General features: G+C 39.7%; 1 protein-coding gene across 6 annotated transcripts in view; it reads right to left on the bottom strand.

The window, feature by feature from the left end:
- PTPRM (protein tyrosine phosphatase receptor type M) overlaps window positions 1-19358 on the bottom strand; it is a 745633-nt gene that overhangs the window by 287948 nt on the left and 438327 nt on the right. For all 6 annotated transcript variants that reach the window (XM_082418591.1, XM_082418592.1, XM_082418587.1 and 3 more), the window contains exons 9-10: window positions 16756-16865; window positions 2804-3005 (exon numbers count right to left, since the gene is read on the bottom strand). In XM_082418591.1, coding sequence (XP_082274717.1) covers window positions 2804-3005; window positions 16756-16865 — 312 coding nt within the window. The remainder of the gene's footprint in view (window positions 1-2803; window positions 3006-16755; window positions 16866-19358) is intronic.

The following is a 19358-nucleotide window of genomic DNA, read 5'->3' as shown; positions in this document are numbered from 1 at the left end:
GATGCAAGAGACAGGAGACTCATGATTTCTGGTTTGTTTTTTCCATTTCCTTTCTACTTTCATTTACAATGAGCATTAAGAACACAGCACACTTAGTTTAAATTGCGTCTGTGAACCAACCACGAACAGCCTTTACGTATCTACCCAACCCTGAACATCAGGGACAGCTGTTAAAACTGTCATGTGTTGACTTTGGTCTTGAGTTTAACCTGGGAGGGGGCACGAGGGGGGCTTAGGAGGTGTTAGTAATACTGTTTCTCAATTCGGATTCTCGCTAAATGGGTGTAGCCATTACATCCATCCATACACGTACATCACTGTAATTAAATTGTAAACTGTAAAATAAATTTAATTTGTGTGCTTTTCTGTACATATGCTTTTCTTAAAATATTAAATGCAAATTTAAGAAATAATTACTAGGATCATAAAACTGATCATTTCAGTTCTCCCATCTAAATCAAGGTTTCTTGTGTACCAAATATCCATCCAGAGATTTGAAGAGGTCCTTAGGAGTCAGAGGGCCTGGCTGGACCTAGTGACCACCGGTGGGCTCTCTGGGAAAGCACAACCGCGGAAAAGATAATGAGTTGAAGTGAGAAAGGCTTGGGCTTGACTTTCTGTTGCCTTTTGTTTCGACCAGCATGAGAGCTTAGGCACGGTAATTATCTCTGAAGCTTCAGTTAACTCATCCATCAAAATAGGAGAAATTACCCTCCAGGGTTATTACGGGAATTCAAAGAGATAATAGATAAAGAGAGACGGGCAAATCTAGTTCTACAAATGTCAGCCCTCTTCCCAGTGTGGATCCCATTTCCAAGGCCATTTCCTGGCAGTCTTTGCTTTCTATTGTTCAGCTTGTTACTAGAAGATAACAGCTCTTCAGTAATTCTGTCATCACGGTGCACAAGAGACATCGCCGCACGAAGGCTGTGACGCTGGCCGCAGAGGCACCGGCCTTTGTAAGGCCCTCAGGTCGGGTCCCTGATGAGGACAGTAGAGGCCAGTTTGGCGAGTACCGTTTTTTACATCTCTTCCACACAAGAAGCTTTTATGTAAAAGACACGGGTTATAGCTCAGGTCCGTTCGTTGGATTCTCTCAGCATTAAAATTAGCTCTAATTCTGTTAAAAATTAACTCCAGTTCATAACACAGAACTACATTTTGGATAGAGAGTAGTTCTCTGAGGTCCATGGAAGTAGAAAATAGGGGCCCAGAATCCGTAATTTCTTTGAACCAGAAAAATCAAAGAGTTATTCTTGACGAGCCTTTGCAGGCTAACTAAAATGTCAACTGGCTTTGCTTTGGCATAGAACTGTTGAACTTGGTGGGCTAAGAGCGGCCAGACTCACACCAACCAGAATTTTTACCTAATACAAATGGTAAAAATGAATTATTTTTCCTAAAAGAATAGCCTCTTTAAGATAATAATCTTTGAAATATGGCTTCCATAGGGAGAAATTACCAAAAAAGGGGCTTGGAGGTATGTACATTGGCACACATTACCTCTTTAAATCTCCAGGATAAGTTCATATAACAGATAATATCATCTTAATTTACATCCAGGGGTAAATTCACTTGATCAAGATCAGAGAAGCAGCACTGGGAAAAATTATAACTAGAACTCATATATTCTGATTCCAGGCCCAGTGGTCTTTCTACTCAGGCATCTGTACAACTTATGTCATTTTCCTAACCTCTGAAGTATCCTTCCTCTTTTCCAACTCTCCATGTTGTTTTTATAAGCTAATGTCTTATATCAAACATCAAGTGTCTATTAAATTTCCAGTTAAGTTTGTGCTCATAAATTAAATCTTACACAATGCAAAGTTATCCCTTAAGTTATAATTGCTTAAAAAACAAAATTCCAAACCTCACTCCTCCCTCAAAACCTAGTAGAAGGCTTAGAGTACTTGTGTTGTATTTCCTTCCCTTCCTTCAGGCCTAAAGAAAATCTCTCACAGAACTAGGGATGAGGGACAACAGATATAAAAATCAGGCTAAATATTACTTAGCTGACCCTGACTGATGAGAAGTTACTCCATCACCTGCCTCCTGCTCTTCTACCCCCAACCAAAACAGTCACAGCCCAAACTCAAATACTGCCCTACTCGGATCCAAAGGGGAAAACATGGAAAAGGAAAAACGTCCCCTGGAACTGTGTTTATTGCTGCTGCATATCCCACACCAGATGGCAACTCCATTTCCTCTAGTCTGAAGCACAAAGACATTTTCTGCACAGTTGCACATGCCCAGAGATATTTCCCAAATTATGTCCTTTGTTGGATGGTGTAATTGAGTCTCTACAAGAAACAAGGTGGCGGATGTAAGTGCTTGGCGCCCTCCCCTCCGTAGCAGCCTCTCTCTTGAGGACGTGAAACTACTAACGGTGAAGGCCCCACGGAAGGCTGAGCCTTCTGGAATGGACTCCACATAACGCTGCCTTTCTGCTGAGCACTCCGTTGTGAGAGACCTCGCCATGGAGACTTTCCCGACACTGCTGCTCTGGGAACTTGGGACTGCGAAGGGCTGAGAGTGCTGGGAACAGCATCTCCCGCTCATGTCTGAGTTCTCCGACACACACTCTTAAGACAGTGCCTACTTCCTGACGCAGGACGATGATCTGAAGCTCCCACATGATAAACATTTGCAGCGTTTCACTGAATTCCATGAGTCCGATTTTCATACTTACAAAAATATGAATTTACGTGTATGTTTGGGTGAGCTCTGCAGACTTGACAACGGGAATGAGAAAGTACCCAAATGCTACTTCTGATAAGAGACACAGCTCAGGAATGTACGATACCTGATATTTTGGTGGTGAACTGATTTGTTGCCGGGGGTCCAAAACCCTTAGCCGTGCTAGCTCGGATGGTGAAGGAGTATGTGGTTCCCGGATACAGTCCGAAAAACAGAAAGTGGGTTTCATTTCCCAGTTTTGAAACTCTTCCACTTTGATTGGATAGATCTATTTCTGGGTCAAAGGAACTGACTGCCTTGTAGGTGATCTGTAAGAGAAGACGGGATGTGATGAAATACCTGAGGCAGATCGACCGAGACTGCATCTTTATCCAATAAGCCCTCCTGATGTATGCACCGTCAGACGCTTTATGATAAGCTCTCCTGCTCCCCTAGACTCTTCAAATCCTGGATCCAGTGAAGGGGCACAGGAACTCAGCCAAAACTGTGATGAGTTATTACTTGTATAGACAGAGGAACTGAAAGCCAGTAGATTAGAACATAAAGAATGAGTTCAGGTTTAAGCTAATACCTTGAAGCTGTTTGCTTTCAAAGTGTCTTGTTGGAAAACTACATTACAGCTGGCTTAAAACAAAATAACAAAATAGACAACCAGCTGAAACAGATAAGGACCCGACAAGGGGAAGGCCTCATCTCTCATCCAGGGGCCAGAGTCTGATTTTGCCCTGAATAGGATTATCATATGCTGGGAACAAGGGCACTTTTAAGCGTTTTCCTTAATGTGGGCAAAGATATCTGCTCCAAAAATAAATCCTAGATGCGTGTCAGTAGCCCTTAATGCTGTGACTGTGGTGTTTGCAATGTGTCCTATTTACTTTTTTCTTTAGAGCAATGCTGTCCAATAGGACTGTCAGGATGGAAATGTTCTATTCTGCACTATTCAATGTGGCGGCCCCTAACCACAGTGGCCACAGAGCACTAGAAGCATGGCCGGTGAGACCACAGAACTGAAAAATTTATTTCGTTTTATTATTATTTTTAAAAATCATTAAAAAAAATTGAAGTTACTTGATTTACAATGTTGTGTTAGTTTCAGGTATACAGCAAAGTGATTATATGATTATACACACATACATACATATTGTTTTCCAGATTCTTTTCCATTATAGGTTATTACAAGATACTGAGTATAGTTCCCTGTGCTATACAGTAGGTCCTCGTGGGTTATCTATTTTATATATAGTAGTGTGTATATGTTCATCCTAAACTCCTGATTTATCTCTCCCTCCCTTCCCCCTTTGGTAACCGTAAGTATCTCTTCTATGTCTGTGAGTCATTTTATTTTAATTAACTAAAATTTAAATTTAAGTTGCTCCGAATGACTAGGAGTTTCCATTTTGGACACAGCGCAATTCTGGAAGCTTTATGTTTGCCACATGACGGGTGTTCACATCACTCTGGATGAGTCTGGATTGCGTGAAAATAAATATAACATAGGTGTCTTTAAATTTTGCCCTTTCAAATGACGTTTTAAAAAATTTCACTCTTAAGTAGTTCATCAACTCTTCAAGAACATGCATTTTAGGGGTGATTACTAACTTCTTCTCCTTGTAATGGCATAATTTTTAAATGTGGCATATTCAAAAGTTTTAAATTGCAAAACTGAGCACTTTTCTTGCTTTTAGATAGGTTAAAGTTACTGATAATTTATGTGCATGAACACTAACACTGTTATTATACCAAGTGATAATTGACATTCTTTCTTCTTATATTTACAGCATGTCATTATAATTAAGGAGACCTCTCTGAAAGAATATTTAGAGTGAGTCAACTATGCTTTGGCAAGAAAATGTTTGCTGTATATATTAATCACCGCCGTGCACGACACCATCAGAGTCAGGCAGCAGACTTGCTGTTAACCCTCTCATGGGCTTCCCGCACCAGGTTCCTCTGAGTCAAGAGACAAGACCACGCCCACCAGCAGCTGCTGTTGGGGGACTTCAACGTCACTGCTATGCGCTTAGCTGCACACTTTGAACTCCATCCTGAGAGCTCCAGAGAAGAGGTAGAGAAGGCAGATCTAAGCTGTGACAACATAACTGCTCCTCCAAATTTATTAATTCCCTCATTCACAGCATCTTCACTGCACGTCTCTTGTGTGCCAAGCACTGTACTCTGGGCTGGGGTCTCATGTGGTGATTCAAACACGGTACCTGCTGGGGGGAAGGTAGCACTCTGGTGGGTAAGGGGAGACCCAACCCAGCAGTGATAATGCAGTATAATTAGCATAAGGACTGGCCTTATGAAAAACTTCAATGGGATACAAATGCGTACAGGACAAAGTTCAAACTTCTGAGCTCCGTGCTTAAGACTTGCCTACACCTTCTTCTCTAAACTTCTTTCTTTTTCTTTTTTTTTAACATCTTAATTGGAGTATAATTGCTTTACAATCGTGTGCTAGTTTCTGCTGTATCACAGAGTGAATCAGCTATACGTATACATATATCCCCATATCCTCTCCCTCTTGCGTCTCCCTCCCACCCTCCCTATGCCACCCCTCTAGGTGGTCACAAAGCATCAAGCTGATCTCCCTGTGCTATGCAGCTGCTTTCCACTAGCTATCTATTTTACATTTGGTAGTGTATATATGTCCATGCCACTCTCTCACTTCATCCCAGCTTACCCTTCCCCCTCCCCGTGTCCTCAAATCCATTCTCTATGTCTGCATCTTTATGCCTGTCCTGCCCCTAGGTTCTTCAGAATCATTGCTTTTTTTTTGGTTTTTATTTTTAGATTCCATATATATGTGTTAGCATACTGTATTTGTTTTTCTCTTTCTGACTTACTTCACTCTGTATGACAGTCTCTAGGTGCATCCACCTCACTACAAATAACTCAGTTTCATTTCTTTTTATGGCTGAGTAATATTCCATTGTATATATGTGCCACATCTTCTTCATCCATTCATCTGTGAATGGACACTTAGGTTGCTTTCATGTCCTGGCTATTGTAAATAGAGCTGCAATGAAGATTGTGGTACATGACTCTTTTTGAATTATGGTTTTCTCAGGGTATATACCCAGGAGTAGGATTGCTGGGTCATATGGTAGTTCTACTTTTAGTTTTTTGAGGAACCTCCATACTGTTCTCCATAGTGGCGGTATCAATTTACATTCCCACCAACAGTGCAAGAAGTTTCCCTTTTCTCCACACGCTCTCCAGCATTTACTGTTTGTAGACTTTTTGATGATGGCCATTCTGACAGGTGTGAGGTGATACCTCCTTGTAGTTTTGATTTGCATTTCTCTAATGATTAGTGATGTTGAGCATTCTTTCATGTGTTTACTGGCAATTTGTATATCGTCTTTGGAGAAATGTCTATTTAGGTCTTCTGCCCATTTGTGGATTGGGTTGTTTCTTTTTTTGATATTGAGCTGCATGAGCTGCTTGTATATTTTGGAGATTAATCCTTTGTCAGTTGCTTCATTTGCAAATATTTTCTCCCATTCTGATGGTTGCCTTTTTGTCTCATTTATGCTGTGCAAAAGCTTTTAAGTTTCATTAGGTCCCATTTGTTTATTTTTGTCTTTCTTTCCATTTCTCTAGGAGGTGGGTCAAAAAGGATCTTGCTGTGATTTATGCCATAGAGTGTTCTGCCTATGTCTTCCTCTAAGAGTTTGATAGTGTCTGGCCTTCCATTTAGGTCTTTAATCCATTTTGAGTTTATTTTTGTGTATGGTGTTAGGGAGTGTTCTAATTTCATTCTTTTACATGTAGCTGTCCAGTTTTCCCAACACCACTCATTGAAGAGGCTGTGTTTTCTCCATTGTATATTCTTGCCTCCTTTATCAAAGATAAAGTGACCATAGGTGCGTGGGTTTATCTCTGGGCTTTCTATCCTGTTCCATTGATCTGTATTTCTGTTTTTGTGCCAGTACCATACTATCTGGATTACTGTAGCTTTGTAGTATAGTCTGAAGTCTGGGAGCCTGATTTCTCCAGCTCTGTTTTACTTTCTCAAGATTGCTTTAGCTATTCGGGGTCTTTTGTGTTCCCATACAAATTGTGAAATTTTTTGTTCTAGTTCTGTGAAAAATGCCATTGGTTGTTTGATAGGGATTGCACTGAATCTGTAGATTGCTTTGGGAAGTAAAGTCATTTTCACAATATTGACTCTTCCAATCCAAGGATATGGTATATCTCTCCATCTGTTTGTATCATCTTTAATTTCTGTCATCAGTGTCTTATACTTTTCTGCACACGGGTCTTTTGTCTCCTTAGGTAGGTTTATTCCTAGGTATTTTATTCTTTTTGTTGCAATGGTAAATGGGAGTGTTTCCTTAATTTCTCTTTCAGATTTTTCAGATCATCTCTTTCAGATCATTAGCGTATAGGAATGCAGGAGATTTCTGTGCATTAATTTTGTATCCTGCAACTTTACCAAATTCATTGATGAGCTCTAGTAGTTTTCTGGTAGCATCTTTAGGATTCTCTACGTATATTATCATGTCATCTGCAAACAGTGACAGTTTTACTTCTTCTTTTCCTATTTGGATTCCTTTTATTTCTTTTTCTTCTCTGATTGCTGTGGCTAAAACTTCCAAAACTATGTTGAATAATAGTGGTGAGAGTGGGCAACCTTGTCTTGTTCCTGATCTTAGAGGAAATGCTTTCAGTTTTTCACCATTAAGAACAATATTGGCTGTGGGTTTGTCATATATGGCCTTTATTATGTTGAGGTAAGTTCCCTCTATGCCCACTTTCTGGAGAGTTTTTATTATAAATCGGTGTTGAATTTTGTCGAAAGCTTTTTCTGCATCTATTGAGTTGATCATATGGTTTTTATCCTTCAATTTGTTAATATGGTTTATCACATTGATTGACTTGCGTATATTGAAGAATCCTTGCATTCCTGGGATAAACCCCACTTGATCATGTGTATGATCTTTTAAATGTGCTGTTGGATTCTGTTTGCCAGTATTTTGTTGAGGATTTTTGCATTTATATTCATCAGTGATACTGACCTGTAGTTTTGTTTTTCTGTGATATCTTTGTCTGGTTTTGGTACCAGGGTGATGGTGGCCTCATAGAATGAGTTTGGGAGTGTTCCTCCCTCTGCTATATTTTGGAAGAGTTTGAGAAGGATAGATGTTAGCTCTTCTTTAAATGTTTGATAGAATTCACCTGTGAAGCCATCTGTTCCTGGGCTTTTGTTTGTTGGAAGATTTTTAATCACAGTTTCAATTTAGTGCTTGTGATTGGTCTGTTTATAGTTCCTATTTCTTCCTGGTTCAGTCTCGAAAGGTTGTGATTTTCTAAGAATTTGTCCATTTCTTCCAGGTTGTCCATTTTATTGGCATAGAGTTGCTTGTAATAATCGCTCATGATCCTTTGTATTTCTGCAGTGTCAGTTGTTACTTCTCCTTTTTCATTTCTAATTCTATTGATTTGAGTGTTTTCCCTGTTTTTCTTGATGACTCTGGCTAATGGTTATCAATTTTGTTTTTCTTCTCAAAGAACGAGCTTTTAGGTTTATTGATCTTTGCGATTGTTTCCTTCATTTCCTTTTCATTTATTTCTGATCTGATCTGATCTTTATGATTTCTTTCCTTCTGTTAACTTTGGGTTTCTTTTGTTCTTCTTTCTCTAATTGCTTTAGGTGTAGGGTTAGGTTGTTTATTTGAGACGTTTCTTGTTTCTTGAGGTTAGGATTGTATTGCTATAAACTTTCCTCTTAGAACTGCTTTTGCTGCATCCCATAGGTTTTGGGTGGTCGTGTTTTCATTGTCATTTGTTTCTAGGTATTTTTTAATTTCCTCTTTGATTTCTTCAGTGATCTCTTGTTTATTTAGTAGTGTATTGTTTAGCCTCCATATGTTTGCATTTTTTACAGGTTTTTTTTCCCTGTAATTGATACCTAGTCTTATAGCATTATGGTCAGTAAAGATACTTGATACAATTTCCATTTTCTTAAATTTACCAAGGCTTGATTTGTGACCCATGATATGATCTATCCTGGAAAATGTTCCATAAGCGCTGAGAAGAAAGTGTATTCCGTTGTTTTTGGATGGAATGTCCTATAAATATCAATTAAGTCCATCTTGTTTAATGTATCATTTAAAGTTTGTGTTTCCTTATTTATTTTCATTTTGGATGATCTGTCTACTGGTGAAAGTGGGGTGTTAAAGTCCCCTACTATTATTGTGTTACTGTCAATTTCCCCTTTTATGGCTGTTAGCACTTCCTATATGTATTGAGGTGCTACTATGTTGGGTGCATAAATAATTAAAATTGTTATATCTTCTTCTTGGATTGATCCATTGATTATTATGTAGTGTCCTTCTTTGTCTCTTGTAATAGTCTTTATTTTAAAGTCTATTCTGTCTGACATGAGAATTGCTCCTCCAGCTTTCTTTTGATTTCCATTTGCATGGCATATCTTTTTCCATACTGTCACTTTCAGTCTGTATGTGTCCCTAGGTCTGAAGTGTGTCTCTTGCAGACAGCATATATATGGGTCTTGTTTTTGTATGCATTCAGCCAGTCTCTGTCTATTGGTTGGAGCATTCAATCCATTTACATTTAAGGTAATTATCGATATGTATGTTCCTATTACCATTTTCTTAATTGTTTTGGGTTTTTTATTGTAGGTGTTTTCCTTCTCTTGTGTTTCCTGCCTAGAGAAGTTCCTTTAACATTTGTTGTAAAGCTGGTTTGGTGGTGCTGAATTCTCTTAGCTTTTGCTTGTCTGTAAAGGTTTTAATTTCTACATCGAATCTGAATGAGATCCTTGCTGAGTAGAGTAATCTTGGTTGTAGGTTTTTCCCTTTCATCACTTTAAATATGTCCTGCAACTCCCTTCTGGCTTGCAGAGTTTCTGCTGAAAGATCATCTGTTAACCTTATGGGGATCCCCTTGTATGTTATTTGTTGCTTTTCCCTTGCTGCTTTTAATATATTTCTTTGTATTTAATTTTTTATAGTTTGTTTAATGTGTGTCTTGGCATGTTTCTCCTTGGATTCATCCTGTATGGGACTCTCTGTGCTTCCTGGAATTGATTGACTATTTTCTTTCCCATATTAGGGACGTTTTCAACTATAATCTCTTAAAATATTTTCTCAGTGCCTTTTTCTCTTCTTCTTCTGGGACCCCTATAATTCGAATGTTGGTGCATTTAATGTTGTCACAGAGGTCTCTGAGACTGTCCTCAATTCTTTTCATTCAAAGACCCTGTCAGCCACGTGGTTGCTAGTGTTGGAGGGTCTCCTGCAGAGGCGGGGGTGGCTGTGGCTCACCGCAGGGACAAGGACACTGGCAGCAGAAGTTCACATGAGATGACATCATATTTTCTTCTGTCCTGGTCAGGGGACAAAGATTTACTGCCCCACAAACACTGGGCTTTTCTGACGCTGCTTTTGCTTATAAACTCTCACCTCCTTGGAATGTGAGAGAGTTAACTCTGTCCTCTTTCCTCCACCATGAATTCAGATTCACTCTTGCCACTGAAATACTGACTGAACTGTGCAAGCACGAGCACTGCAGTCAGCAGGAAGACAAAGGCCCTGCCCTCGGGCAGCCAAGAATCTGGACTGGGGTGGGGAGGAGCTGGGGAGGCATCCAGGAAGTAAATTAATAATTTGTAAACACCAAGTGCCATAGAAGAAAGAAACAGGATGCTAAGATGAAGGGGATTTTGGGGGCGGGGCCCATGCTCAGCCATTCAGAATGGCCGGGGGAGCGTCCCCTGAGGAGATGACAGTTAACTGAACTTGGGAAGGAGTCAGCCAGGCCAAGAGTCTGGGGAAGAACAGCATGAACTAAGACCATGAAGCAGGAGCATTCCAGACACAGACAATGGACAGAAAGAAGGCCCCTGTGGCTGCAGCCCAGCCAGCGAGGTGGCGTGGTCCCTGGGGGGCTGGTAACGTGGGGGGGCAATTCCCTGCAGTGCTCAGTACCCCAAGGGAGAAAGTGTGGAGACATACAACAGGGGCCTTTGAACAATTTTAAGTGTGATGATAAAATGATCTGACTTCCCTTATAAAGAGATCACGTTGGCTGCCAGGTGGAGGGTTGCTTTCTTGAAGGGGGCACCAAAGGTAGTAGGAGGACCCCTAGGAGCCCTGGCAGAGGCCATGGGTGAGGCCGCAGCGCAGGTGAGAGAAGGCAGTGGCTTGGACCAAGGGTGGGGCCATGAAGAGAGAAATACATGAAAGGAATCGCAAGTTTTAGAGCCGACATGAGCAGAAGTCAGTGATGGACTGGATGTGGGGACAGATGGAGGAACCAAGACAGGTTCCATGTTTGGGCTTGAGCAAAGGATGTCCTGCTTACTGAAATGGGACGGAATGAATGAGAAGTTAACTGTTGGGGGGTGGGCATGTCAAGGTTGAGATGCCTGTGACAGTCAGGAAGACACACCGTGTAGGACACAGGGCTGGGAGCTGAGAGTTCTGGGCTGGAAGTAGAGACCTGGGGGTGAGCAGCGTTGGAACATTACGGTTCAGGACTGGATGAGGTCCCTGGGGAAACACTGATATTTAGTTTAGGGCAGAGAAGGAGAGCCAGAAAGCAGGGAGAAGCCAAAAGAGACAGCTGTCATAGAAATCAAAAGAACACAGTGTGTTAAGAAGGAAATGCTTTCAAAGATGCTGCCGGGAGTTTGAGACTGGAACCAAAAACATGTCTATCCATGTCTCGAACCAGAGCTCCCATGCTACGTATCTGTAAAGGCTTCCCAAACCTGTCCTAATGATCACTGGATCTGCTCAACACCGGCTGCTGTGACTGTGTCCCTACCATCCATTCGGCAATAAATCATGGAGAGCTGTAAGAGCTCTTTGTAGTCTGAAATCGCGACTTAAACATGCCAAAGGAATTGAAACTTTTCATACAGTTGTCTCTTCTTTCTGAATAGTGATAGCTTATTCTTCTTTCTGATCCCACTGTGATCAGTAACTATTTGGCATTCGGTATATATTTTCCTAAAGACCCCGGGGAGAGCAGGTATGTGCACGCACACACACACATGCTCACGGTGCGGCAAGAAGGACGTTTGCTCCGCAAAGCAAAAAGCAAATGCATTATCAGAGGACTTGCTGTTTTACCAGTGCTGATGGGTTTGTACTCGCCTCTAGCCATGGCCTTGCAGGATCAGCTAGACTGGGGTTCTTTCGGTCACAGTCCTTGACAATTTGTTAAAAAGCACAGATCCTCTCCCCAACCCGTAACAAAGCACGTATACGCTGCTCTTATAAATCATGAATCCTCTCCCTCGCCTCTAACAAATCCCTAACAAGCAACTATGTTGTGTCCAAGTGGACACAAAATGTCAGAAAGTGCATGGATTCCCCCTCAAACCCATCCAGAGCCCTGGGAGTCTGAATTCCAGGAATAAAACGGTTCCTCAGGAACACGGTGAACTTGACCCTAGAACTCCGTTGCCTGTGCAGCTGATGGTCAGTAAGCATCTGTCCTCCTGAGCAGTACTTCTGAAGGGCACCCAGCTCCACGCTCACATCCAAATGCAACATGTACTTTCAGTATTTATTTTTTCACTGGTTCATTCAGCACGTTTATTAAGTGCCTCGTAAGTACCAGGCCAAGGACGAGCATCCGGAGACTCCCAGGAGGGAGGTCTGGGGCTGAGCTCACACTTGGCCGTTTCGTTGGCTGAGGGCCAAGGTGATTCTAATGATGTCTCCATGGAGAACACTGACGTTCCAGGGTGGACCCAGGGACTTGATGGGATGCCCACGCTGAAAGCAAACCGACACGCAGACAGCATGTGTGGGGTTAGATCAGGTGAGGTGGAGTCAGCTGCTGCTCACGTCGGATGACTTCTGATTGGCAGGTCAGTGCCTGAAATACTCCAGCATCATCTTCCCCTCCTCTAAGTCTCAAATTCTGGAGAACCAAAATGGAATAACACGTAATCTCTGACCACGAGGGCAATCAATCTTCCAGGGAGTGTGAGTAGGCTGCAATGCCAGCCAGCCTTAAATACAGTCCTTCAACAGAGGGGCAAGCAATCAAAGGAACCAACAAGTAAATCGGATGCCAGGGGATGCAAGAACCTAGGATGCTCCACGGAAAAGTTCAAAATTTGACTGAAATGCTGAAAGATAAGCAGAAGTGCCATAGGAGGAGAACGAGGGGAGGCAGTCAGGAGGAAAGAAGCGGATAAGCAGAAACAGGTGTGAAAAATCAGAAGGTTCATGGAGAAAAGGTAACTCCATACACATGGCTCATTCAGTTCCAGGAGAGAATCATGGGAGATGCAGTAACAAGTATCAATTGGGATGGTACCATGTATGGCCTTGAATATTGATAGCAAAGAGGACCCCACAATTCTCCCTCTCTCCACCCTATGACCTGTCTCAGGGGAGAGTGATTCACTGAGCCCCGCTCTCCAGGTGGGGGGTCTTGAGGTATTTTCAACTCTCCATCCGTCAACGCCCCAGTGGGCTGATGAGTCCAGACTGTTCTCCTTTACTATGTGCCCGACAACCCTGCACACGCTGCATCGAGGCAGACATTTTGTCCTCATTTCATTCTTTTCTATAATTAGCTGCTGATAGGACTGCTCACTTCTAGTAGAGGAGAGAGAGGATCTTTTATATTTTGTTCTCTTCTAATACCTTATACATACTAAATGTTTTTTTCAAAAACTTGTTGGTGTGTTACTCTCGTGACCAGGAGTTTGGAGTTGATTCACTAAGCAATCGAGAGCCATATAAAGTTAGTGGGGTACAATGAAAATACTGAGACATACATCCCTGTGCATTTGGGAGTATTACTGACTGAGAAACTTCCCTAAACAGGCTTGACATGCAGTGTCTGAATTTTGATAGATATTCCCAAATTGTCTACATGAGAGGTTGCGAAATTGTATGTCCCCATCAACGGTCTGTGCACACAAATTTCACCACATCACCCCTTAACACTGGATTTGCACCAACTTAAACTTTCTGAAGTGTTTGTTTCATTTCATTTCTTAATCCTTGGTAAGGTTAGGTTCATCTGCTTATGCCATTCAGATTTTTTTTTTCCTATGAATCAACTCCTTTTATTCTTCACCCATTTTTTCTAATGGAGTGTTGTCTACTTCTTATCAATCTGTATCAAGTGTGTTATAATTACAGCCACCAGCCAGTTGACTGCTATAAATGTTGAAAATAATTTCCCCAAGTCTTCTGTTTGTATTTAGACTTTCCTTTGTGGCATCTTCTATCATTCAGAAGTTTAAATTCTTATATAACCAAATCTGTCAATCTTTTTTAAATGACTTCTGGGTTTTATGTCAAGATATATTACAAAAGCTTATTTCAAAATAAGCTTATTACAAAAGTCTTCCTTATTTTTCTTATAGTGTTGTTATAGTTTAATTTTTGTGTTTAGATCATGAACTTATTTGGCATTTATTTTTGTATGATGTGGAGGGGGTCTTATATTGCATATTATTCTTGTAATAAAATGCTGGGTTTGCTAGCATTTATTAAATTTTATCCATGTATATTCATAAGTGCACTTGCACTATAAATTTCTACCTTGTAAAATTCTGGAAGCACATGCATCTAGTTGTTCATAGTAGTTACCTCTGAAAAGTGAATTTGGGAAGCAAAGACATTTTATTTTGAATATTTCTGTACTTAAAGTATCCTTTCAGAGAACAATACTGCATTTATAATTTGATAAAATAAAAATCTGGATAGCCATTGAGGAAAAGTGTAATTACCAGTCCCAGATTTTAGGAAGATGTCTCAGATAGAATGAAACGGCTGAGAGGAGGTAAGGCATGAGAAGGGCTGGGGTTAGAACACAGGTGGGGGCAAGAGGAAGGAAGGCTAGTTTGAGAAGGCTGAGGATGGGGAGGACAAAGAATTGAGGCCAGAAGGATGCTTTAGTGCCGTCATTGCCATAACTCCCGGCAAAAGATGACACTGTCAGCATTTTCCAATCATTAATGATCTGGTATATCTTTCTTAAGAGGTAAAGAGAGAACTTGAGAATAACGTGAACCCATAGTATGTTCACTTACAACATTTACAACATTCCTTCTGTTTTTTCCTCCTCTTCTTCAAAAAACCCTAAAAGTGTGCTCCTCAAGAAACACCCATAGCATTTATTACTAAGCTTTTTTCCAACTATGATAACGTATCTTGCCTTCCAGTTTTGGCCTACAGTCAACTGTGTTTCCATGAATACGCTGTTCCTAAGGTCTTAGTTTCCCTTTGGGCAACGGTTTTGTTTCCTTAGCATGTCTGTCCCAGGGGACTGTGGTCCTCCAGGGAGGGGACTGGTCTGGTTCTCCAGCAGCCCTGCACCAGGAGGAAGCTGGGTCTCCTGCAGACTCAGGTACAGGCTGGGTGAGCCCCAGGGTGCAGTGTGTTTTAGCCAAAGAGGAGCTCCCTGCACAGACACCATCTAAGGCCCACCTTGGGGGATCTGGAATACCTTCCTTCCTACTTCTAGCAAACATGGAGAAAAGAAGAGAAAGATTCGACAGTCAGAAACTTATACTTAATCACTTAAGCCTGATTCACACATTTGGTATTTTCCCTTTGGTGCCTAGAAAAAACAACTGACCTGCTCTTCTTACCTATATCTTGCGTTTTAAAATGCTGATTTACGAAACATTTACACATCCCCTTTGTAGTAGCATTTAGATCAGTGTTCAGCTAGAAGGGACATCCTGGCTGCTGAAATCAGAGAGATTGATGGGTTCTGATTTTCCTATTGTTTTCACATTAAAGTTACTTATTACATGAATATTATGCTCCATGGGATCAGAAAGAAAGGATCTCACCTTTATATTCTGTCCGTCTAGATATCAACATGTGGCTTTCAGGAGAGGTGGACTGATTTCTTGGTACTTAATGTTGATTTCAAAGACTGTATCTTTTCTAGTAAAATATTCTGTTATCCTGAGGTAAGAATCCACAAAACAGAACTAAAAAATGGTCATGGGGCCAAAAATATTAACTAAAAGATTCTGATCACTGAGAAAAAAAATGAACTTGTTTGATTTCATTATAAAAAACAACTCTACAAAAGAGAGCCATGAATTTTCATGATTCTTTTACAATGAAGCAGCCAAGGAAAGCATTATAACTTAATGTGAAAATCAACTTTTTTTCTCTTCTCTTACTTAGCTTTTGATGAACAACAATTTTTTTTTTTTTTTGCATTTCAATACCAATTTTCAAAAGGTACAAGGAAACATAGCTGTGAGGCTAGTTGGGTCAGGGAGAGGGTTCACCAATGGTGACTGTCTGACAGCGAATCTACTCCGGCTTTGTCAGTAGCTCTGAAAGGTATTCAGGTAGAGGTCCCATAGGAAGAATGGCTGTGGATTTTAGAACCCTAACAACATATAATTTTGTTGAATTTGCATTCACATAAATGCTAGCTTGAAAAAAAAATGCACCTGCTTGTTTCTATGACAATAGGCAGAGTGAAATCACGCTCATACAGATGTGATGATGACTGCTACTCCGCTATTGCTGTTATTTTTTTCCCTGAACAAGTCATTGAATTCTTCTCTGCTATCTATCAGTAGACAAAACTATGTCACAGAAGTCTAAAGGCTGTTTTGCTAATGCTAGGAAACCAGAAGACATTATTCTGTTGTTACTCCCAAGACAATGTCTATCGACTCCACTAATTGGATCATCAGCGTTCTTCTATAATTCAGGAGTAAAATACTTTAGAGCTGGCGAGAACAGGATGCCATGGTTGCCTCCTAAATAATGTATATGACAGAACACTTATTGTTTTTAACAAAGGTGATTTTTAAACTATATTATGGTGTGGCTTTACATACAATAACATGTAATCTGGAAGCATCTAAATCATTGTGAATATACATCCTGAAATTATACATAATTCGAAAACTCATTTTTAATTTTTTTGCTTCTATTCAGTAACCATTATAACTATTAAAGGCATTCAACTTCTTAAAAGGCATGATGTTACTATGCATTTTTAAATACTAGATAGTCTAGCTATCATAGAAGTTACAGTAAAAATTAAATTACTAACAAATGTATATACTACCTCATATAAAGTGATGACACCATAGGTTTGAATTGGTTCTCGCCATTGAAGAAATATCTTCTCTTCAAAGGTACTTCCTTGGATGGATTCAGTAAGAACAGCACCTGGAACTAGAAGGGGGGGGAAAAATCGATACATATTTAAGTAAACCAAAAACAAAATACATTTTTCTAGACTTGACAGGTTTTTAACTCTCTATTGAGGTGTAAGGTTTTAATAGATATACTCCATTTTCTTGCAAACACCTGCAATTTAAAACCATTTTGGCCATACTGTCTTTATAAAGAAAAGAATTTTATCACATTTTCCTCTAAAAAGTTTGAATCAATTAGACAAAGCTCAGTATCATCTTGTAAATAAACTTTTTTATTCTTCAGAAATAAAGAAGTATGTGGAGCAATGCGAATTCCCACACATTGCTTGTGAGACCATAAATTGGTAGAGCCACTTTGGAAAATAATCTGCCTGTACTCACTAAAGTTAAAGAGGCACATGTCATACGACCCAATAATCCCACCTCAGGTATATTCCCTAGTAATATTCTTGCACATATGTACCAGGAGACATAGGTTAGGATGTCAGCATAGTAGCATTTTTAAATAAAACTAATAAATTGGAGACAAAAAATGGTTTAAGAAATTATTTTATATTCACTCAATAAAATACAAAAACGACTGAAAATCGATTACAGCTTTATACATCATCATGGATGAATTCTATAACCATAACACTGAGTGATAAAAGCATGTCAAAGAAGAATATATATGAACTCTTGGACTTATATTTAATATGTCTATGAAAAGTACACACAAAATAGAAGTTCTACAAAGATGTGATGTAGATGAAATATTTTTAAAATATTTCATTTTATTTATTAATAATAAAACAGATTTGGGGGGCTTCCCTGGTGGCACAGTGGTTGAGAATCTGCCTGCCAATGCAGGGGACACGGGTTCGAGCCCTGGTCTGGGCGGATCCCACATGCTGCGGAGCAACTAGGCCCATGAGCCACGATTACTGAGCCTGCGCGTCTGGAGCCTGTGCTCCGCAACAAGAGAGGCCGCAATAGTGAGAGGCCCGCGCACCACGATGAAGAGTGGCCCCCGCTTGCCGCAACTAGAGAAAGCCCTCGCACAGAAACGAAGACCCAACACAGCCATAAATAAATAAATAGATAAATAAAAAATTAAAAAAAAAAACAAAAACAAAAAACAGATTTGGGAAAGTTTGAGGCCATTTTTTAAAACCTAAAGTATATAACACCTTTTGATTAGTGAGAAAATCTAATTGACATAAGGGAAGATAGAAATGTACTTGCCAATTTTCTACAAAATAACATATAATATTATTTTTAAAATATCATTTATCTCATATTCATTTAAATTAAGTTTTTGAGTATGCTTTATATGATACACAATTTAGTGTCTAGTGTACCTATCCTATTTATAAACTAGTATATCTGTACTACCTATAAATATATGTATATTTGGGGATGGTGCGATCAAACTTTTTGGTGACGGTGTGAGTAATCAAAAAGTGGTTTGAGAGGACTCAGGCTTCTCAATTTCAAATTTACTAACAAGCTACAGTATTAAGACATCATGATATTGGTATAAGGATAGACAGATAGATCAGTACAACAGAATTGAGAGTACAGAAATAAAGCCCCACATTTACAGTCAATTGATTTTTATCAAAAGTGCCAAGAAAATTCAGTGGGGTCAAAACAATTTTTCCAAGTGGTGCTAGGACAACTGGATATCCACATGTAAAAGGACGAAATTGGTTTCCTACTTCACACCAAATATGAAAATTATACAAAATAGATTAAAGAGCTAAATATAAGAGCTAAAACTACAAAACTCCTAGAAGAAAATATAGGTATAAATATTCATGACATTGTATTAGGCAATGGTTTCAAAGATATGACACCAAAAACAAAAATAACGAAAGAAAATATAGATAAACTGTATATCAGTAAAGTGAAAAGCTCTTGTGCTTCAAAGGGCACTACCAAGAAAGTGAAAAGACAACACACAAAAAGGGAGAAAGCTTTTGCAAATCATGTATCTGTCAAGAGACTTGTATCTAAAATACATAAAGAACTATGAAATCCCAATAAAAAGATAAATAATCCAATTAAAAATGGGCAAAGGATCTGTATAAACAGCTCTCCAAAAAAAGATATACAAATGGCCAATAAGCACGTGAAAAGATGCTCAACATCATTAGCTAGCAGGAAAATGCACATCAAAACCACAGTGTGATAGCACTTCATACCCTCTAGAATGGCTATAATCCAAAGACAGATAATAGCAAGTATTGGCAAGAATGTGGAGAAACTGGAACCCTCATACACTGCTGGTAGGAATGTAAAATCACAAAGCTACTTTGAAAACAGTCTGGCAGATCCTCAAATGGTTAAACACAGATAAATTTACCATATGACCCAGAAATTCCACTCCTACATATATATCCAAGAGAGCTGAAAACACATGTCACTCAAAGACTTGTACACAAATATTAAGAGGAGCATTATTCACAATAATTAAAAAGTAGAAACAACACAAATCAACTCATGACTGTATAAACATATCTCAATA

Source organism: Balaenoptera physalus, assembly GCF_965194825.1.
Source record: "Balaenoptera physalus genome assembly, chromosome: 12".
Lineage (NCBI taxonomy): Eukaryota > Metazoa > Chordata > Mammalia > Artiodactyla > Balaenopteridae > Balaenoptera > Balaenoptera physalus.
This window is presented reverse-complemented; position numbering and strand designations above follow the sequence as displayed.